The 18,754-nt window shown below is 39.7% G+C and overlaps 1 protein-coding gene across 3 annotated transcripts in view; it reads left to right on the forward strand.

The window, feature by feature from the left end:
• arhgef10la (Rho guanine nucleotide exchange factor (GEF) 10-like a) overlaps positions 1–18,754 on the forward strand; it is a 389,757-nt gene that overhangs the window by 116,439 nt on the left and 254,564 nt on the right. For all 3 annotated transcript variants that reach the window (XM_057845783.1, XM_057845784.1, XM_057845786.1), the window contains 3 exons: positions 1,011–1,103; positions 1,184–1,354; positions 16,613–16,758. In XM_057845783.1, coding sequence (XP_057701766.1) covers positions 1,011–1,103; positions 1,184–1,354; positions 16,613–16,758 — 410 coding nt within the window. The remainder of the gene's footprint in view (positions 1–1,010; positions 1,104–1,183; positions 1,355–16,612; positions 16,759–18,754) is intronic.

Below are 18,754 nucleotides of genomic sequence, written 5' to 3' on the forward strand. Positions count from 1 at the left end.
CCTAGATTTTTGACACAGTTCTTAAGAAATGGAGACAATGTATTTTTAACGTTACGTTATGTTAATTCTGATTTATGCGGAAATTCGGGTTACATCGCCAGCCTAGGAACGGAACTCGTTTGTAACCTGGGGACGACCTGTACTACAGAAAATGACTTTAAAATGATAACAGACCATATTGTGGACACAAATCCACCCCAAAAAGTAGAAAAATAGATCCTGATTAGTCTTTCTTTCTTAGCTGCTTTGGCCCCCCGCACTAAAAAAATCCAAACAGAAGGTAATGTCACACCCAGAATCAGCTGCAGATTTTTGCACTCTACTGGCAGGCTATCATAGGCTCTCTGTTCTGCTGTTGCCGTGTGACCGTTCTATCATTCTGTCTACATGTACTAGCTAGCGAAGGGCTAGAAAGCTGGACATGATCATCAATTCTGGTTGTGATGTCATAACCTGAATTGCTGGGAATAAAGGTAGACATCCTGTTTTAGGTGGAATAACTATGAAATGGTAAAAAACAGCCAGATTTGAGTGCCAAATTCGTTTTCTACATGCATAATTAAAAATTACTGCACTTAATTTCATTTTTGGACATTGTCACCGTTTCATAGCACCTTTAAAGCAATACTAGGCAACTTTTCAATTTTGGTCGATTTTAGCGACGCCAGTGGACAAAAGTGGTAGTGTTTTGCCACAGGGAAGATTGCGTTTCGCATGAGGACCAACGCACACCCGCATACTGTCATAAAAACATGATCTCCCGGTAGCCTGCAGACGGATTAAATGACATTTCTGTTTCTAGCGGCTGTGTGAAGGATGAATATTAATCAGGTAATGGATCCTGTTGTGGCTAAACAATAGCATATCATGGTCGTCAGTTGACATATCATCACAAATGTTATGAAAATGTTTTTAAAAGTTGGAAAGTCACCAGTGTTGCTTTAAGAGAACAAGCAGGTACATTTTCTGTCTTTGAAAAATGTGCCCTGCGGTTTGCTTCCATCCTGCAGAAGAAACAGGCTTCCAGCACGGACCGCATCACTCTCTACGGCCTAATGGTGAAGCCCGTCCAGCGATTCCCACAGTTCATATTGCTCCTGCAGGTACTGACATTCCTTGTTCAGCCATGAAGCGACTCCTTCCTCGAGCAAAAACATCAAATGTTGCCTTATCCCACCTCCAGGACATGCTTAAGAACACACCTAAAGGCCACGTGGACCGCCTGCCCCTGCAGCTCGCCCTCACCGAACTGGAGACGCTGGCCGAGAAGCTCAACGAGCAGAAGCGAGTCGCCGACCAGATCGCCGAGACCCAGCAGCTCGCTCGCAGCGTTAGCGATCGCCTGCTCAGTAAGGTGACTAATCAATTCAAGCTCTCAGACATGTCTGCAATCCAGTAATGTTTGGGTGTTTAAGTTATTCATGCATATGTGTGAAAAGAATCTCTAACTTTACACGACAATTTACTAGGGCTGGGCGATATGGCCTTAAGCACGTATCACGATAAATTGAGCAGATTTACCTCGATAATGATAAATGACGATAAATTCACCCAAGCAGACCGTTATATAATTTGAAAATCTGAATCAATGCATGAAATACAGATTAACCATTTCTTGTTGATTTATTTACCAGCTTTCAATTTAATATATTTAACAATTGTACATGCAGTCTAAACATTAAGTATACAAAAATGTATTGTAAACAATAAGAATTCAAGTATGAACATTTAAAACAGCTTGTATGGCTTGAACAATGTACATTGTCAAAATTAATATGCCTGTGCAAACATGTCATTGTAACACAAATTACTTACAGCTTGAACAGTACACTTCAAAAAGACAACTTACTGTTAATGGCTGCTGTGACATAATTACTCAACACAAGTGTTAAAATACACGTCCAGGCCATAACGCATTCTCCCAGTCCTCTTCTGGATCATCCAAATGCTCTCTAATGAACCGCAGACGGGCCTGGACGTGTACTTTCTTCAGCAGGGGGACACGTCTGGCAGTGCAGGATTTGAGTCCCTGGTGGCGCATTGTGTCATTAATAGTAGCCCTTGTTACTGTGGTCCCAGCTCTCTGTAGGTCATTCACTAGGTCCCCCCGTGTGGTTCTGGGATTTTTGCTCACCGTTCTTATTATCATTTTGACGCCACGGGAGTTGAAAGTCCGTGTTGCCCAACGACAGCCCCAAAACATCACTGCTCTAGAGGAGATCTGCATGGAGGAATGGGCCAAAATCCAGCAACAGTGTGTGAAAAGCTTGTTAAGAGTTACAGAAAACGTTTGGCCTCAGTTATTGCCAACAAAAGGTACATAACAAAGTATTGAGATTAGGGATGTCCCGATCCTGGTTTTTGCACTTCCGATCCGATACCGATATTGTTTTGCACTTCCGATCCAATACCGATATTGGCCGATACCGACCTATCTGAGCATGTGTTAAAGTTTAAAGTTATTTAGCCTCCTAACTTAGTTGTCAGACTCATGTTGAAAAAGGTTTTAGTACTCTTGATAACAACTAGCCAGCTGAATTAGGTGAGTTTGAATAATACACAACGGTTGGTAACAAGAAACTGACCTGTTTATTCAGTGACAAACACAAAACATAAATAACAAACAGAAAGGGCATAAGTAAAACGTGCAAATAATATTTTAAACTGTCTTAAAAAAGCAAAACACACCAACAACCTCAGTGGAAAATCCCACAAATCCCCCAAGCCATTAGATGCTTTTAATGTTTCGTGCATTAGTTACAAAAATTGTATAGAAAGCCTCTCAGGTTTAAATAAACGACTATTTCAGGATCAAGTTAACATTTTAAAACAGTAAATAAAATACTCAAATCCCCATTCTGTATCAGCAGCTTTAAACTACATTCAATTAATTAAATTTTGCGAATCAACTGTTAAAGTTGTTAAAATTGCTCCCGTTATTCCATAATTTCCCTTCTGTCTACTTTCGACATGTGAAAGTTTTAAAACTGTTTTGAAGATAGATTCAAGTCAAGATTTTGCCGATTTAGGAGTATTTCAGATAAAAAGTTAATTAGGTTCGCTTGGAAGGTTCTCAACAGCCTACTAGGGAAGTGTTCTGCTTTAAGATGGCGGCTGTTTACTAACGCATCTGGTTTTCAATACTTCAATGTTGCTAACGCAGTCGAGTCTGTCGTTTTGCATCTAGTTCTATATACAGATGATATCTATTATCTCCAGTAAAACGACGTTGACGTAGTTTGTAGCGGCTGTCAGCAGCAGTCAGGTATTCTTGTGTTTTTTATCCAGCGGCATGAGTTGAGCTAAAGCCGTGAGTTGAGCATTGGCATTACCCGGGTCTATGACAAGCATTATGTTTACTTTCGGGACGCAATGCGGTCCGTTTCTCATTGCGTCCTGAAGACCGCGCTGTGTATTAGTTCCGCTTTACTTGACATATTCCAATAATCGGAATTTGGATGTTTGTGAATCGTTCTCGAATCTTCCTCGGCCGAATCGCTCAAGGATGTAATGACGGCTGGGCATGTTGTACCGTGGTTCTAACTGTTGGATGGTACGTCTTGACTCACGAGAGATAATGGCTCGTCATCCAGAATGAATTCTTCGGCAATGACTCTTGTTATTCCCTGGGCTTTGGGACTGTCGAGTGCCAGTTTGTCACGCATAGCAAAAGTTTCTGCCAGGGATAGTTGCGTAGGACCTTTCTTTTTGTCTTCGGTTTTCTTAACATACTCCTCATATTGTTTGTGGTGGTATTTCGCTAAATGCTTGATTAGGTTAGTTGTATTAAAATTTCTTACAGCTTTACCACTACGCTTGACTTTATTGTGGCATATGTTGCACTCTGCCTCTTGGTCTTTGTCGTCCTTTAAGGTGAAATGATCCCACACAGCTGACATTTTTACCGATAAAGTCTCTCGGTAAAATGGGAGACGGGAATGTAAATGTAGTGTGTTGAAGGTGTGCCGTAAAATGCGGACCGGATATTAGGGAAACCGAAGCAAAAACTGGAATGGATTATGTAAATCGGTGCGCTGGAAAACCTTTCTTTAAAAAAAAAAAACTGGATCGGAAGTCTGAATCGGAATTTTTCCGTGTTGGCCGATCCGATACCGATGCGCATTTTTTTGCCCATATCGGCGTCCGATCTGATCCAAATATCGGATCGGGACATCTCTACTAATAAGTATTTTTCGTCCAAGAGACAAAGACAAAAATTAAAAGGGCTACCAATAACAACACTGCTTTGGACAACCCTACAAAGTGATGTAGGCGAGGGATTAACCTGCCATTTTCAACTTCATCAGAAAGTAAACTGACACTTGCACTCAGTTCCACTTCAAGAAGCAGTTTATCAACAGTTAGTGTCAGATCATAACCAGAATCCTAATCATTGGCAATGATCTCTAGTGGGGAGGATTTTTTTTTTTTAACATTTTGATAAACTCCTAAATATGACGCCTATTATTCCAGCCACTCTCCATTAACGTCCCGAAATGACGGTCCTCCCGCCTTGCGTCTCAACAAATGCTGCGCTGCATCCAAATAATTAGACGCTAAATGATACATTTAATTGGAAACTGTAGACCGCTCTCTCTACTCACGCCCCTCATCGCTTTCTATACTCATTCCTCCCCCCAGTCAGACGATTCTTTCCTCTGTGATGAGCCGATTGGACCGATCCTCCTTTATTCCCCCTCGCACCCAATTCACTGCAGTGACACTGCAGAAAGGGAGACCGCCTCTTCTTCTATTGCCCCCATAACCGCCCAATGAAATATTCATTGTTTCCTTCAAACTGTCGACGTTGGCCAGATTGGACCGATAACAGCGAGAGTGTGAACGCGCTCACACACCCAGCATACATAAATGTGCTGCAAAGCCCATTGTGCCCTGAAACTGACGACTTTAAGGATACAGTCTTACAGGAAGGAAGCCATTAAACCACCAATCACTCCCTTTATGGGCTCAGGCCTTGAGCGAACCGCCGGGTTGACGCTGCGGTAGTCAGGACATCCTCCGAGATGCTTCCTAGCACTGCAGGAGGCGTACGTGGCCTTTTCTTTATGTAAACAGTACATTATGAAGAGCTTGAAATTAGTGCTGCAAAGATTAATCGATTAACTCGAGTATTCGATTAGAAAAAAGAAAAAGATCCGAATTCAATTTTGCTGCTTCGAGTATTCGTTCAATTAAAGTTGCGTTGTAATGGTTTATTTTGAAAGTGTTTTTATTTAAAATCGAGTTAATTACAGCTTAAAAATTAATTAATCGTAATTAATCGCAATTAATCGCAATTCAAACCATCTATAAAATATGCCATATTTTTCTGTAAATTATTGTTGGAATGGAAAGATAAGACACAAGACGGATATATACATTCAACATACGGTACATAAGGACTGTATTTGTTTATTATAACATTAAATCAACAAGATGGCATTAACATTATTAACATTCTGTTAAAGCGATCCATGGATAGAAAGACTTGTAGCTCTTAAAAGAAAAATGTTAGTACAAGTTATAGAAATTTTATATTAAAACCCCTCTTAATGTTTTCGTTTTAATAAAATTTGTAAAATTTTCAATCAAAAAATAAACTAGTATCTCGCCATTGTTGATGTCAATAATTACTCACACAATGCTCATGGGTGCTGAAGCCTATAAAATCAGTCGCACCCAAGCGCCAGCAGAGGGCGGCAAAACTCCATAAAACACAACAAGTGAGCGTTTCACTGTACTGTCATTTAAATCTGTCTGAGCGGGGCATCTGCGTTAATTGCGTCCAATATTTTAACGTGATTAATTAAAAAAATTAATTAACGCCCGTTAACGTGATAATTTTGACAGCCTACATATATATATATTAGGGCTGTCAAAATTATCGCGTTAACGGGCGTTAATTAATTTTTTAAAATTAATCACGTTAAAATATTGGACGCAATTAACGCACTAGGCCCGCTCAGACAGATTTAAATGTCAGTACAGTGAAAGGCCAACTTGTTAATTGTGTTTCATGGAGTTTTTCCGCCCTCTGCTGGCACTTGGGTGTGACTTGCATATGTTATGTGGCGTAATGTCGCCCTCTGCTGGCGATTCAGTGCAGCTGATTATTTGGGTTTCGGCGCGCTTTTCTGACGTGATTATATGTCGACGCGAACTCACACTAATAGACAGTGCTATTCAGACCAGCTAACGTCCGCATCCAGTATTCAGTCGCAGTTCTCATAGCCCCATCACACTGTTTGTGTCTAATACATGCATCGCTTGTGAGTTATATTTCTCCTTTGTTTATATTCATGAGCATTAGATAGTTATTGATGATGTGTATTTGAATTTGTTCACATATATAGTGAAATGCAGTTACATTGTTAGATGCTTGTGAGCTAATTGGCTAGTGCTACTGCTCAAATGGACACGTGTGTGTACATTTTATGTTATTTTGTGATTTATGCAAGTTATTGACACATTGCCTTGTTATTTTCAGTTTTACAAAAATACAAGAAACGTGCTCCTGTCAAAAAGAGATGACTTCAGTAAAGCCCATGCAACTTTGCCACACCGTCTGATTTTTTTTTTTTTTTTGGAACTTATGTTCGCTATCTGTCAATTTGTGTACTCACACACATAGAGGACAGAATAGGGCTACTAGTTTATTTTTTAATTGAAAATTTTACAAATTTTATTAAAACGAAAACATTAAGAGGCGTTTTAATATAACATTTCTATAACTTGTACTAATATTCATCTTTTAAGAACTACAAGTCTTTCTATCCATGGATCACTATAACAGAATGTTAATAATGTTAATGCCATCTTGTTGATTTATTGTTATAATAAACAAATACAGTCCTTATGTACCGTATGTTGAATGTATATATCCATCTTGTCTTATCTTTCCATTCCAACAATAATTTACAGAAAAATATGGCATATTTTATAGATGGTTTGAATTGCGATTAATTGCGATTAATTACGATTAATTAATTTTTAGGCTGTAATTAACTCGATTAAAAATTTTAATCGTTTGACAGCCCTAATATATATATATTAGGGCTGTCAAACGAGTTAATTTTAATTAAAATTTTAATCGTTTGACAGCCCTAATATATATATATATATATATATATATATATATATATATATATATATATATATATATATATATATATATATATATATATATATATATATATATATATATCCATAGCACCGCCAATTACCAAGAAGGGCAAATTGGTAACGCAGGCATTTATTAGAACCGCGCTATTTAATGGAAGAAGCGGTGGCATCTCTTCCACAACTGTTATAATTATTGTGGCAAGAGACATGTCGAAGTGTAACTGGAGATGATATTTTTCTCGACACCATGTATTGGACTAAACGCAGAGAAGATCTAACATTTGCAGCAACCACTGTGACTCATGGTTGCTCAAATTCCCATCATGCATTTGGGCAGTTAAGAACATTTAAGTCGCTACAGTATCATTTAGTAAAAGCACAACAAAAATAATATTCCTATCTCTCAAAAATAAAATAATGTTCACAAAAAGAAAAGCGCTCAATGCAAAGAGATCTGGCTTTCCCAATCAAAATAGCTATGGAAAAAATTACTCTATTCCAGAGGTTGCGCTACACTTTTTCATTGTCTGTCATTTTGACTGACAGTGTCATAAAAATCCGGTCATGATCTGATGATTTTTACCCGTCACTTACATTTTTAAAATGATAATAATGACATATTCAATAGTATTTAGTTTTCATTAATTTTTAATTAATATTCTGTCCGAACAAGCTTAACAGAGGCAAACAGACAGCGGAGTGCACCAATCAGCAACGGGCAGATGGGATTTTAGCAAAGCGACGAGGGCAGTAGGAGGGACTTGCGCGCGGAAGTAAACATACGAGGAGAGCGGAGTTTATTCAACATGGCTAGCGCGAGACAGACTGTTGTCAATGACTCGTGTCGATGTGTTTTAGCTCATTTAAAACTGAATTTACCGCGGATTGGAACATATTCTCGGCTCTCCCGTTCGCCATCCGTGTTGTTGTGGAGACGACTTTCGGCGCACAAGAGTGACGTTGCTCGTGAAGAACACGTCACGCAAATAAACAAATCTGATTTGTCGATTGATTTTGTACCTACTCGAAAGGCCGTTAATGGGCTGGGTCCCAGAGTGTTTGAAAAATACAGGGAGAACAGTCTGGCCGTGCCAGGCAAACACTCAGTTGCCTTGACATTTCACGTCATGCATCAAGAGAGACAATAGTCAATAGCTAATTAATATGCTCACTCGCCACCCCGTGGTCTGGGGTGTGAATTGCAACCTGTCAAAATGACAGGTGGACTTCATTTTTTTCCGTCACCGTTTTAAAAAAAACGGTCACCGACGGAAAATATTCGGTTAACGTGACCCCTGCTCTATTCAAACATTAAGTTTAGCTCAGCAAATACACTAGATGGCAATATTTAGTCACAATATGCAAACTATCAAAATTACTATAACTTGTACTCACATTTATCTTTTAAGAATTACAAGTCTTTCTATCCGTGGATCCCTTTCACAGAAAGAATGTTAATGTTAATGCCGTCTTGTTGATTTATTGTTATAATAAACAAATACAGTACTTATGTACAGTATGTCAAATGTATATATCCGTCTTGTCTTATCTTTCCATTCCAACAATAATTTACAGAAAAATATGGCATATTTTAGAGATGGTTTGAATTGCGATTAATTGCGATTAATTACGATTAATTAATTTTTAAGCTGTGATTAACTCGATTAAAAATTTTAATCGTTTGACAGCCCTATAATATTCGTTTTCTGAGGTGTTCAAATTCTTATTTGCAGCTGTATCACATAAATAAATCAATAAGAAATCATACATAGGGATTTCTGGATTTTTTTTTTTATTTTTTTAGATTCTCTCTCTCAGAGTGGACATGCACCTACAATGAGAATTTCAGGCCACTCCATAATTTCTAAGTGGGAGAACTTATAAGACGACTCACCACTGTATTTTGATGTACATTTTCAATGATCCAGTTTCTTGGATCCATTATTTAAAGAGTGCTACTTTATATTCTATAGGTGCCAAAATCTACTTTTTTACAGGCTGAAGGCCTGTCAAGTTGCCGCTCATGTAGTTCTTTGGGACACGTGCGTTGAAGTTCTCCTAACATATCGTCTTGAAACTTGGTAACTATTGAGCATTGCCCAGTATTTATCGACCCTCGGAGCCTGATTTATGATTTCTGTTTTTGTATCAGTAGCCACGTTTACATGCTGACTTTTATTCATACCGATTCAAATCATTCCGAATGGAAATTTCACATCAGCTGTTTACATGTCACTTCATCTATTCCGATCCAGCATTTACATGTGTCTGCCTTTATTCCGAAAGGACGTTTGACAACTGCCGTCTGACATGCGCAGATTAATCAAAACAAAGCGTCACGTTGCAAAACATGGAGATCGATCGTAAGATCAGCTGCTGTTTTAACTTTTCGAGTGGAAACAAAACTTCAGAATGATACGTCGTTCATTTAAAAAGTTGTGTGGGTGTGCTGTGCATGTGCTTGGAAGCCATGTTGCAAGTGACGTTACTTACGTCACCAAGTGACGTCACCACGTCAGTACGGAGCATGTGCAGAAAGAACGCAACCAGACACCATTCCGCTTCCCTGTTTACATGATATAATTTTACTTCTAATCGGTTTGAGAAAAGGAATATTCCACCCCTGTGAATCGGAATGAAATTCCATTCGGTTTGGGCCTGTTCATTCCGAATGAGGTGTTTATATGGAACACATTTATTCGGTTTGAACAAATATTCTGATTGTGATTGGAATATTTGGCTCCATGTAAACGTGGCAAGTGTTGATTAATTAATTGAGGACTCAATTGCCACGTTTACATGGAGCCAAATATTCCAATTACAATCGGAATATTTGTTCAAACCGAATAAATGTGTTCCATATAAACACCTCATTCGGAATGAACAGGCCCAAACCGAATGGAATTTCATTCTGTTTCACGGGGTGGAATATTCCTTTTCCCAAACCGATTAGAAGTAAAATTATATCATGTAAACAGGGAAGCGGAATGGTGTCTGGTTGCGTTCTTTCTGCACATGCTCCGTACTGACGTGGTGACATCACTTGGTGACGTGAGTAACGTCACTTGCATATGGCTTCCAAGCACACGCACAGCGCACCCACACAACTTTTTAAATGAACAGTGTGTCATTCTGAAGTTTTGTTTCCACTCGAAAAGTTAAAACAGCAGCTGATCTGACGATCGATCTCCATGTTTTGCAACGTGACGCTTTGTTTTGATTCATCTGCGCATGTCAGACGGCAGTTGTCAAAGGTCCTTTCGGAATAAAGGCAGTCACATGTAAACGCTGGATCGGAATAGATGAAGTGACATGTAAACAGCTGATGTGAAATTTCCATTCGGAATGATTTGAATCGGTATGAATAAAAGTCAGCATGTAAACGTGGCTATTGTTTCCCGTAGGTTAGAAGTAGAGCCAGTAGAGGGCCTGTAGTCGCACACGAGTGTTTCTTTTATCAAGGTGCCATGAATAGCAATGAATGAGTTAACAAAATGAGAACTCTATTGTAAAAGCTCAAACTGATTTTTTTTTATTGTTAATAACATATAATAGTTGCTTTGAAAACACAAAATGGAAAAAATAAAAACTTGTGCAGCGAAACTAGTTTTCTCCTTTTATGAACTTGCAAGGTGATGGAAATCCATATCTGAATGAGCTCCTCGCTGCTGCCAGCATTGTGCGACCACCTTCAGATGGTCACGTAATGTATTAAAGTGGATGCATTGATTTGGACACTCGTAAAAGAAGCGGGATAAAGAGATAAAAACGCTTCCTCTTGAATAAAACTCCGTTATTGGGTGCTTAACTTGTGTGGCAAACTCAATATGCAGCAAACTCAAGGCAACTGTATCTTTTAGCCGCCATTATTCTACCCATTACATAGATACTGCAGTTATAGCTTTCTGAAAATTTGCAAGATTTTTTTAACTTAAAAGGTGCACTTGACTCACATTATTTTTTGTCACATTATTTTGATAACATTGGATGACCTTTTACCAGGTTTGCACAACAGTTTGTTTAACCCTTTAACACCTAAAAAAATGTGTAATGTTGATGTCCCATCAGGGCCGGCCCAGGCCATTTGGGGCCCTAAGCAAAATAATACCAAGGGGCCCATGTTTTGGTAAAAATGTATTAAAATTGTAACCTTATATGCATCTTTCTTGATTCTTGATCTCTTAACTATGTACACGACATTGCCAAGCATTGCCTTGAATTGTACATTTGGGGAAATCATCATCTTGTGAAGATGACGGCACCTCCAATTCCATACTGAGATACTTCTCAATAGCTCATTTGAATCATCCAAAGTACAACAAAATTCAGCCCAGGAAAATATTCGTCAACAAAAACGTGTACTGTGGGGCAAGGCCGGCCCAGGCCATTTGGGGGCCCATATTTTTGGCCCACCATTTCGTCACAGTGTACTGTGAAACCCATACATACAATTCAACGCATACGTCCATATTTTGTATATTAATCAGATTTTGTTGCACTGCATACTTCAAACTTCTCACTCCAAATGATTGTCAGCACTTACAGAAGATAGCGCCAAACCTTTTTCTCAAAGAGGAAAGAAAGAAGTTAAGGAAGATCTTTTAATTTTTTAAACTTGTAATCAAGTGTCAAAACTCACAAAAGTCGAATAAAGCAAACTGTAGTAAACAAAATAGAACACAAATTAAACAATTGCCAGATTGGGGGCCCCCTGGTGGTCAGGGGCCCTAAGCAGCTGCATAGTCTGCGTATAGGCTGGGCCGGCCCTGTGTCCCATTGACAACCAAACATGCTCGACCATCCGTTTTGAAGCTTGATAATATTTATTCAACTTGTTAGGATAAACATTCAATAGAAAAAAATAAGATTGAATAGTTTTATTTTTGACAATTGAACACAAACAGCAGGTATGGTCATAGGCGTTTTTGGCCTTTACACATACTATGGTCAAAACAGGTTATATACTGTGCAAAATAGTGACAAAAAAAATTATATATATCATCTAACACAAAAAGGGTTTGGAGGATATCTCTTTGTGAAGTTAGGTGTTGTACCCATCACCTTATCAAAAGTATATACGTACATGCAAACAAGCTTCTCGAACACACATCTACATAAAAATTGAAAAGATTATAGTGAAGAAAAAATATATATATAACATTGAAAAAAAGTATTTTAAAAAATATTGACAATTCAGTTCAATTCAATATTTTCAGGCATGCGACTCAATAAAGTTTTTTTTTTTTTTTTTTTTTTTTTTTGAGCACTCAGTAAAGCTTCTTCTTGAACAGGTCACGGAGCTGTGTCACACACAACGTCACACAGCGTACTCTTTCGCAGTTTGCGCGCTGCTGCCACTTCTACTCGCCGAGACGCCGACTCATCCCAAGAAAACAACGACAAATACGGCTCATCTTCTTCCTTGAGTTAATGAAATAATGCATTAGCTTGCGCTAAATGTAGTTTTGGATTCATTCTGCATGTTTCAAAGTCGCTCGCTCAAACCAATCGGCCGTTGCTTGCTTCGCATGCCTCCCTTTCAATAGTTGGCACCTCGCTCAGAAATTTATTTTAAATGATCACATTTGGTTCGTCCTTCTTGACATCACAACGGCTCTTGGGATATGTAGTCTTTTGTGCTGCTTTGGGTTTTGAAAAAGGACAAGAAATGATGGAAATATGGATACATTGTCCGTGCAGCGTTTTAATGCATATTTATGAGTGCAATAAAACTATAAAACTCAAATGATATTATTTCCCGTTTTTCTGGGCTGATAAATAAAAACTGGTGTGGACATCAACTTCCGCACTTACAAACGAGACCAACCAGCGGCACGTGGGTGACGTAATTACAGCGTGACGAAGCTTCAAAGACGATATGCGTAAACGCGTCGCTGCCGACACGTTCGGTGTTAAAGGGTTAAAAAAGTGCTCAGATGTTTAGTTTCTAAGCCATTTAAAGTGCCTGTGACTGCATAAAAAATATTTTAAATAGTATTATTATCGGAATTAAAAGCATATTTTGAGACAATTCGACTATCTACAAAAATTTGGCAAAGCGCAGATGACGAGAAATTAGTATTTTAATCTGACGTTTAGCCCTGCTTGTCAATATAGCGCTGTAGTGTCCCCAGCTGGAAGATGATGTTGGCAGGGTCACAATTTTCTGATTTAGAATTCAGCCCATTGAGGGGGAAGATTCAGAACGAAGAAAATACGACATAGAGCAGCAAAATGTCATGATTGTCTCAATCTCTCTACTCCAATATTTTTTACAGGATATTCTTGTTTGCTAAGTATTTGTTCCCAATTGCTAAATAAATGGCATGGTCATGACAAATAACAGTCTTGTGCTAAATGGAATATGAAATATTAAAAATGCAATTATTCAGTACGACAGGGCAAAATTACTGCATAACGGTCAAAACTGCCGACTTCTTCCTCTCCCGAACAGTGTTTTATGCCACCGGAGTTAGTCCGGCTTTTGTCATTTCCCTGCCCCCGGCTTCTGAGACAAACAAAACAAACAAAAGCGGCCTGGCAGTGCTCGTTGCCGGGAATGAACGCCGAAAATAGCCCATTCTCTGTGGACAAGCCGAGGAAAGTGCGTTCTCGGTGGGCACGGGAAGAGGACTGAGTTGAGCTGGATCGGCCAGCCCCCGGGGCGAGCTAGTTACAGCTCGTCGCTCTACTGTGGCCACGGCGGGCTTCCAGTGCTTGTCGCCAAGCCGAGGAAAGCGCATTCTCGGCGGGCAAGCGAAGAGGAGCGAGGGGGATGTGCAACAAGCTGCAGGTCGTCTGCCGAGTCCCTTTCTCGGTGGACGAGTAGCATTGTCAGCCACAAAATGCAAGCCACCTCCTAATTAAAACGTGTGCCATGAGCCCAGTATTTGACATAACATAAAACACGTAGCTTACTCACTTAGGCTAGGTTGATACCGCAGGTCTTAATGCACGAATCTGATTTTTTCATGTTTTTCCGACTCAAGTAAATGGCTCACACGCTTCTTCCTGGTGCAACAACAAAAACCTGCAGCACATTTGGCTGGCGTGATGCGAAAAATAAACAAATTAGTCCGCAAAACCAGCTGAAAGCAATGCTGTATTGTGATATGCTGATCCACGTCACATTCTCATTCCTCCTCAATCCAAGAAGTCACTCATTTTCATATATAAAACGATCGCTTTCACACTCATCCAAGCGGTCCATTTCATTCAGAATCATAAAACACCTCGTGAAATATGAAATAAACATGCTTTTCTCTGTCATAAGTAGTTTAGGTAGAGATAGACCGACCTGTGAAAGAAATTTTATTCATGCTTATAAAACACATAAGTGGTGTGATACTATATTCATTTGTTAGACTATTCATCCAGGTTCGTGTGTTGTATTTCTTTGAACATAATACAAAGAGTTTCTGTTGACTGTCTTATCATATTTCAACTCCCTTTTGGTGCCAGCCACAGCCAGGTTCTCAAGGTTGTAAGTCACCATGTTTTTCTGTGGAAAACCACCAGAGTTGATACTTAAGTTTCACTTTCATTTTCATAGGTATCGTTTCACAGTAAGCATCCTTGGGTAACACCCTTTCAACAGTATAAATGTCCAGCCTCCTTGTACTCTTGCGTGTTCACGGCTCCTTGCCGGATCACGCTATTGTAACCTTGGATATATCAAGTTTTTATATAAAATCTTCGAAGCAAGCAATCAATGGTACAGTGGGGCAAATAAGTATTTAGTCAACCACTAATTGTGCAATTTCTCCCATTTGAAAATATTAGAGAGGCCTGTAATTGTCAACATGGGTAAACCTCAACCATGAGAGACAGAATGTGGAAAAAAACTAAAAAAAATCACATTATTTGATTTTTAAATAATTTATTCCCAAATTAGAATGGAAAATAAGTATTTGGTCTATACCAAAAGTTCATCTCAAGACTTTGTTATGTACCCTTTGTTGGCAATAACGGAGGCCAAACGTTTTCTGTAACTCTTCACAAGCTTTTCACACACTGTTGCTAGTATTTTGGCCCATTCCTCCACGCAGATCTCCTCTAGAGCAGTGATGTTTTGGGGCTGTCGTCGGACTTTCAACTCCCTCCTCACCCCGTGGCGTCAAAATGATAACAAGAACGGGGAGCAAAAATCCCAGAACCACACGGAGGGACCTAGTGAATGACCTACAGAGAGCTGGGACCACAGTAACAAAGGCTACTATCAGTAACACAATGCGCCGCCAGGGACTCAAATCCTGCATTGCCAGACGTGTCCCCCTGCTGAAGAAAGTACACGTCCAGGCCCGTCTGCGGTTCGCTAGAGAGCATTTGGATGATCCAGAAGAGGACTGGGAGAATGCCTTATGGTCAGATGAAACCAAAATAGAACTTTTTGTTAGAAACGCAAGTTCTCTTGTTTGGAGGAAAAAGAATACTGAATTGCACCATACCCACTGTGAAGCATGGGGGTGGAAACATCATGCTTTGGGGCTGTTTTTGTTGTTGCAAAGGGACCAAGACGACTGATCTGTGTAAAGGAAAGAATGAATGGGGCCAGGTAGCGAGAGATTTTGAGTGAAAATCTCCTTCCATCAGCAAGGGCAATGAAGATGAGACGTGGCTGGGTCTTTCAGCATGACAATGATCCCAAACACACAGCCAGGGCAACAAAGGAGTGGCTTTGGAAGAAGCATTTCAAGGTCCTGGAGTGACCTAGCCAGTCTCCAGGTCTCAACCCCATAGAAAATCTGTGGAGGGAGGTGAAAGTCCGTGTTGCCCAACGACAACCCCAAAACATTACTGCTCTAGAGGAGATCTGCATGGAGGAATGGGCCAAAATACCAGCAACAGTGTGTGAAAATCTTGTGAAGAGTTACAGAAAACGTTTGGCCTCCATTATTGCCAACAAAGGGTACATAACAAAGTATTGAGATGAACTTTTGGTATTGACCAATTACTTATTTTCCACCATGATTTACAATTAAGTTATTTAAAAATCAAACAATGTGATTTTCTGTTTTTTTTTTTCCACATTCTGTCTCCCATGGTTGAGGTTTAACCATGTTGACAATTACAGGCCTCTCATATTTTTATGTGGGAGAACTTGCACAATTAGTGGTTGACTAAATACTTATTTGCCCGACTGGATGGTCTGATTCATTTCTAATCGAGCTATCGAGTTGGCACAAAAAACCCTGCTACATGTAGACATGGCCTCAGTCTGAGCAGCTCAAATGGGATTTGACAGTCTCTGATGTCACTCTATGGTGGGTGACGCCTTTGTTGCCACAGCAACCTGTCAGGTGTGTCAATAATGTGGCCCTCTCTGAACAGGCCCCGATCTATTTGGACACTTTTTATAAATAATGTGAACAGTCAGCCCTAAAAATCCATTTTGAGGAGGAAATATAATCAGATATGCTTGCAAATTGAAACCAGACAAAAAAACAGGCTTAAACCAAAGAAAAACACTAACAGTCAGTGTCACTTTCAGCAACTGAACCTGGAGCAGGGCGCTCTGGTCCAATGCGAGACGCTCATCGAGACCGTGTACGGCGAGCGGGGACAAGTCCTCAAGTCCAAAGAGCGCAAGGTCTTCCTCTTCGACGACGTCTTAATCTGCGCCAACATAAATGTCAAGTAAGTCCCGGCGGGAGATGCGAAATCCCTTCTTTCTCAACTCTTGCATTTGCACAGTTGTCGAATTTTCCAAGGGAGACTGGCGGCAAATGGCAATTAGGTTACACAAGACTCTAATGTGCCGCTCTGAGGATATTCCGGCGCGTGACAGATGTCTGCGAGAGCTTTCGGGTGCTATCTGAGCGTGCAGGAGTTCAATTGCCTTTTTAAACAAAAAAATGTTCAAATTCCTTACAAATAGCTGCAGGTTAGTGACTCTGCCTCATTCGTATGAATTAGGGCTTCAGCTACGTATTGATTATTTAAGTAATCTATCAATTACTTAGTTTGATTAATCGGATAACAAACATTTAACGCGTTGCGGAATAATTGTAGGAGATGAAAAAAACAAAGAAACAAGTGTTTCAGCTTGCAATAACATTGATTTTGAGCTGAAAATCCAAGACTGCACTTTCAGAAGAGCATTAAATGCGGATACAAGATAAAATGCCTTTCTTCAAAATCCAAAGAATTTAATTTTCATTTCACAAGAGCAATGGGTGCATTCAAAAATAAATGAAAATACCTGAGCAAAAATGGTGTTTCAAAAAAAAAGAAAAAAGAGAATCTGAGTACAACAAAAGAATATTTTATGAAAACATGCAATGCATGAAAGAACAACTACTTATTGATTTGCTACAGTGAGGCAAATAAGTATTTAGTCAACCACCAACTGTGCAAGTTCTCCTACTTGAAAAGATTAGAGAGGCCTGTAATTGTCAACATGGGTAAACATCAACCATGAGAGACAGAATGTGGAATAAAAAACAGAAAATCACATTGTTTGATTTTTAAAGAATTTATTTGCAAATCATGGTGGAAAATGAGTATTTGGTCACTACAAACAAGCAAGATTTCTGGCTGTCAAAGAGTTCTTACTTCTTCTAACGAGGCTCCACTCGTTACCTGTATTAATGGCACCTGTTTTAACTCATTATCGGTATAAAAGACACCTGTCCACAACTTCAGTCAGTCACACTCCAAACTCCACTATGACCAAAGAGCTGTCGAAGGACACCAGACAAAATTGTAGACCTGCACCAGGCTGGGAAGACTGAATCTGCAATAGGTGAAACGATTGGTGTAAAGAAATGAACTGTGGGAGCAATTATTAGAAAAGAAAGATCTGGGGCTACATGCAAGATCTCACCCGGTGGCGTCAAAATGATAACAAGAACGGTGAGCAAAAGTCCCAGAACCACACGGGGGGACCTAGTGAATGACCCTACAGAGAGCTGGGACAACAGTAACAAAGGCTACTATCAGTAACACAATGCGCCGCCAGGGACTCAAATCCTGCACTGCCAGACGTGTCCCCCCTGCTGAAGCCAGTACACGTCCAGGCAAGAGGCGTGCAAAATTTCCGATTCTTAGATTAGTCGCGATTCGGCCGTGGAAGATTCGAGAACGATTCATAAACATCCAAATTCCGATTATTGAATTATACCAGGTAAAGCGGAAAACACGTCCAGGCAAGAGGCGTGCAAAATTTCCGATTCTTAGATTAGTCGCGATTCGGCCGTGGAAGATTCGAGAACGATTCATAAACATCCAAATTCCGATTATTGAATTATACCAGGTAAAGCGGAAATAAAACGCAGTCAGCGCGGTCTTCGGGACGCAATGAGGAACGGACCGAGAGTAAATATCATGTGCAGCTAATGTCGCTAGGTAAAAAAAAAAAACAATAATACCTGACTGCGGCCGTCAACCGCTACAAACAGCGTCTAGTTGCTACAAACATACGGCAACATACGGCTATGGTAGATATCACATATATCTAGACTAGACATGAAATGACAGACTTTCCCGCGCTAGTAAACAGGCGCCATCTTAAAGCAGTGCACTTCTCTAGAAGGCTCTGTTGTAGAGAACCTAATTACTTTTTATCTAAAATACCCCTAAATCGGCAAAATCCTGACTTGAATCTATCTTTAAATGATGAAACAGTTTTAAA

The sequence above is a fragment of the Corythoichthys intestinalis genome, chromosome 9, assembly GCF_030265065.1.
Source record: "Corythoichthys intestinalis isolate RoL2023-P3 chromosome 9, ASM3026506v1, whole genome shotgun sequence".
NCBI classification, from domain to species: Eukaryota; Metazoa; Chordata; class Actinopteri; order Syngnathiformes; family Syngnathidae; genus Corythoichthys; species Corythoichthys intestinalis.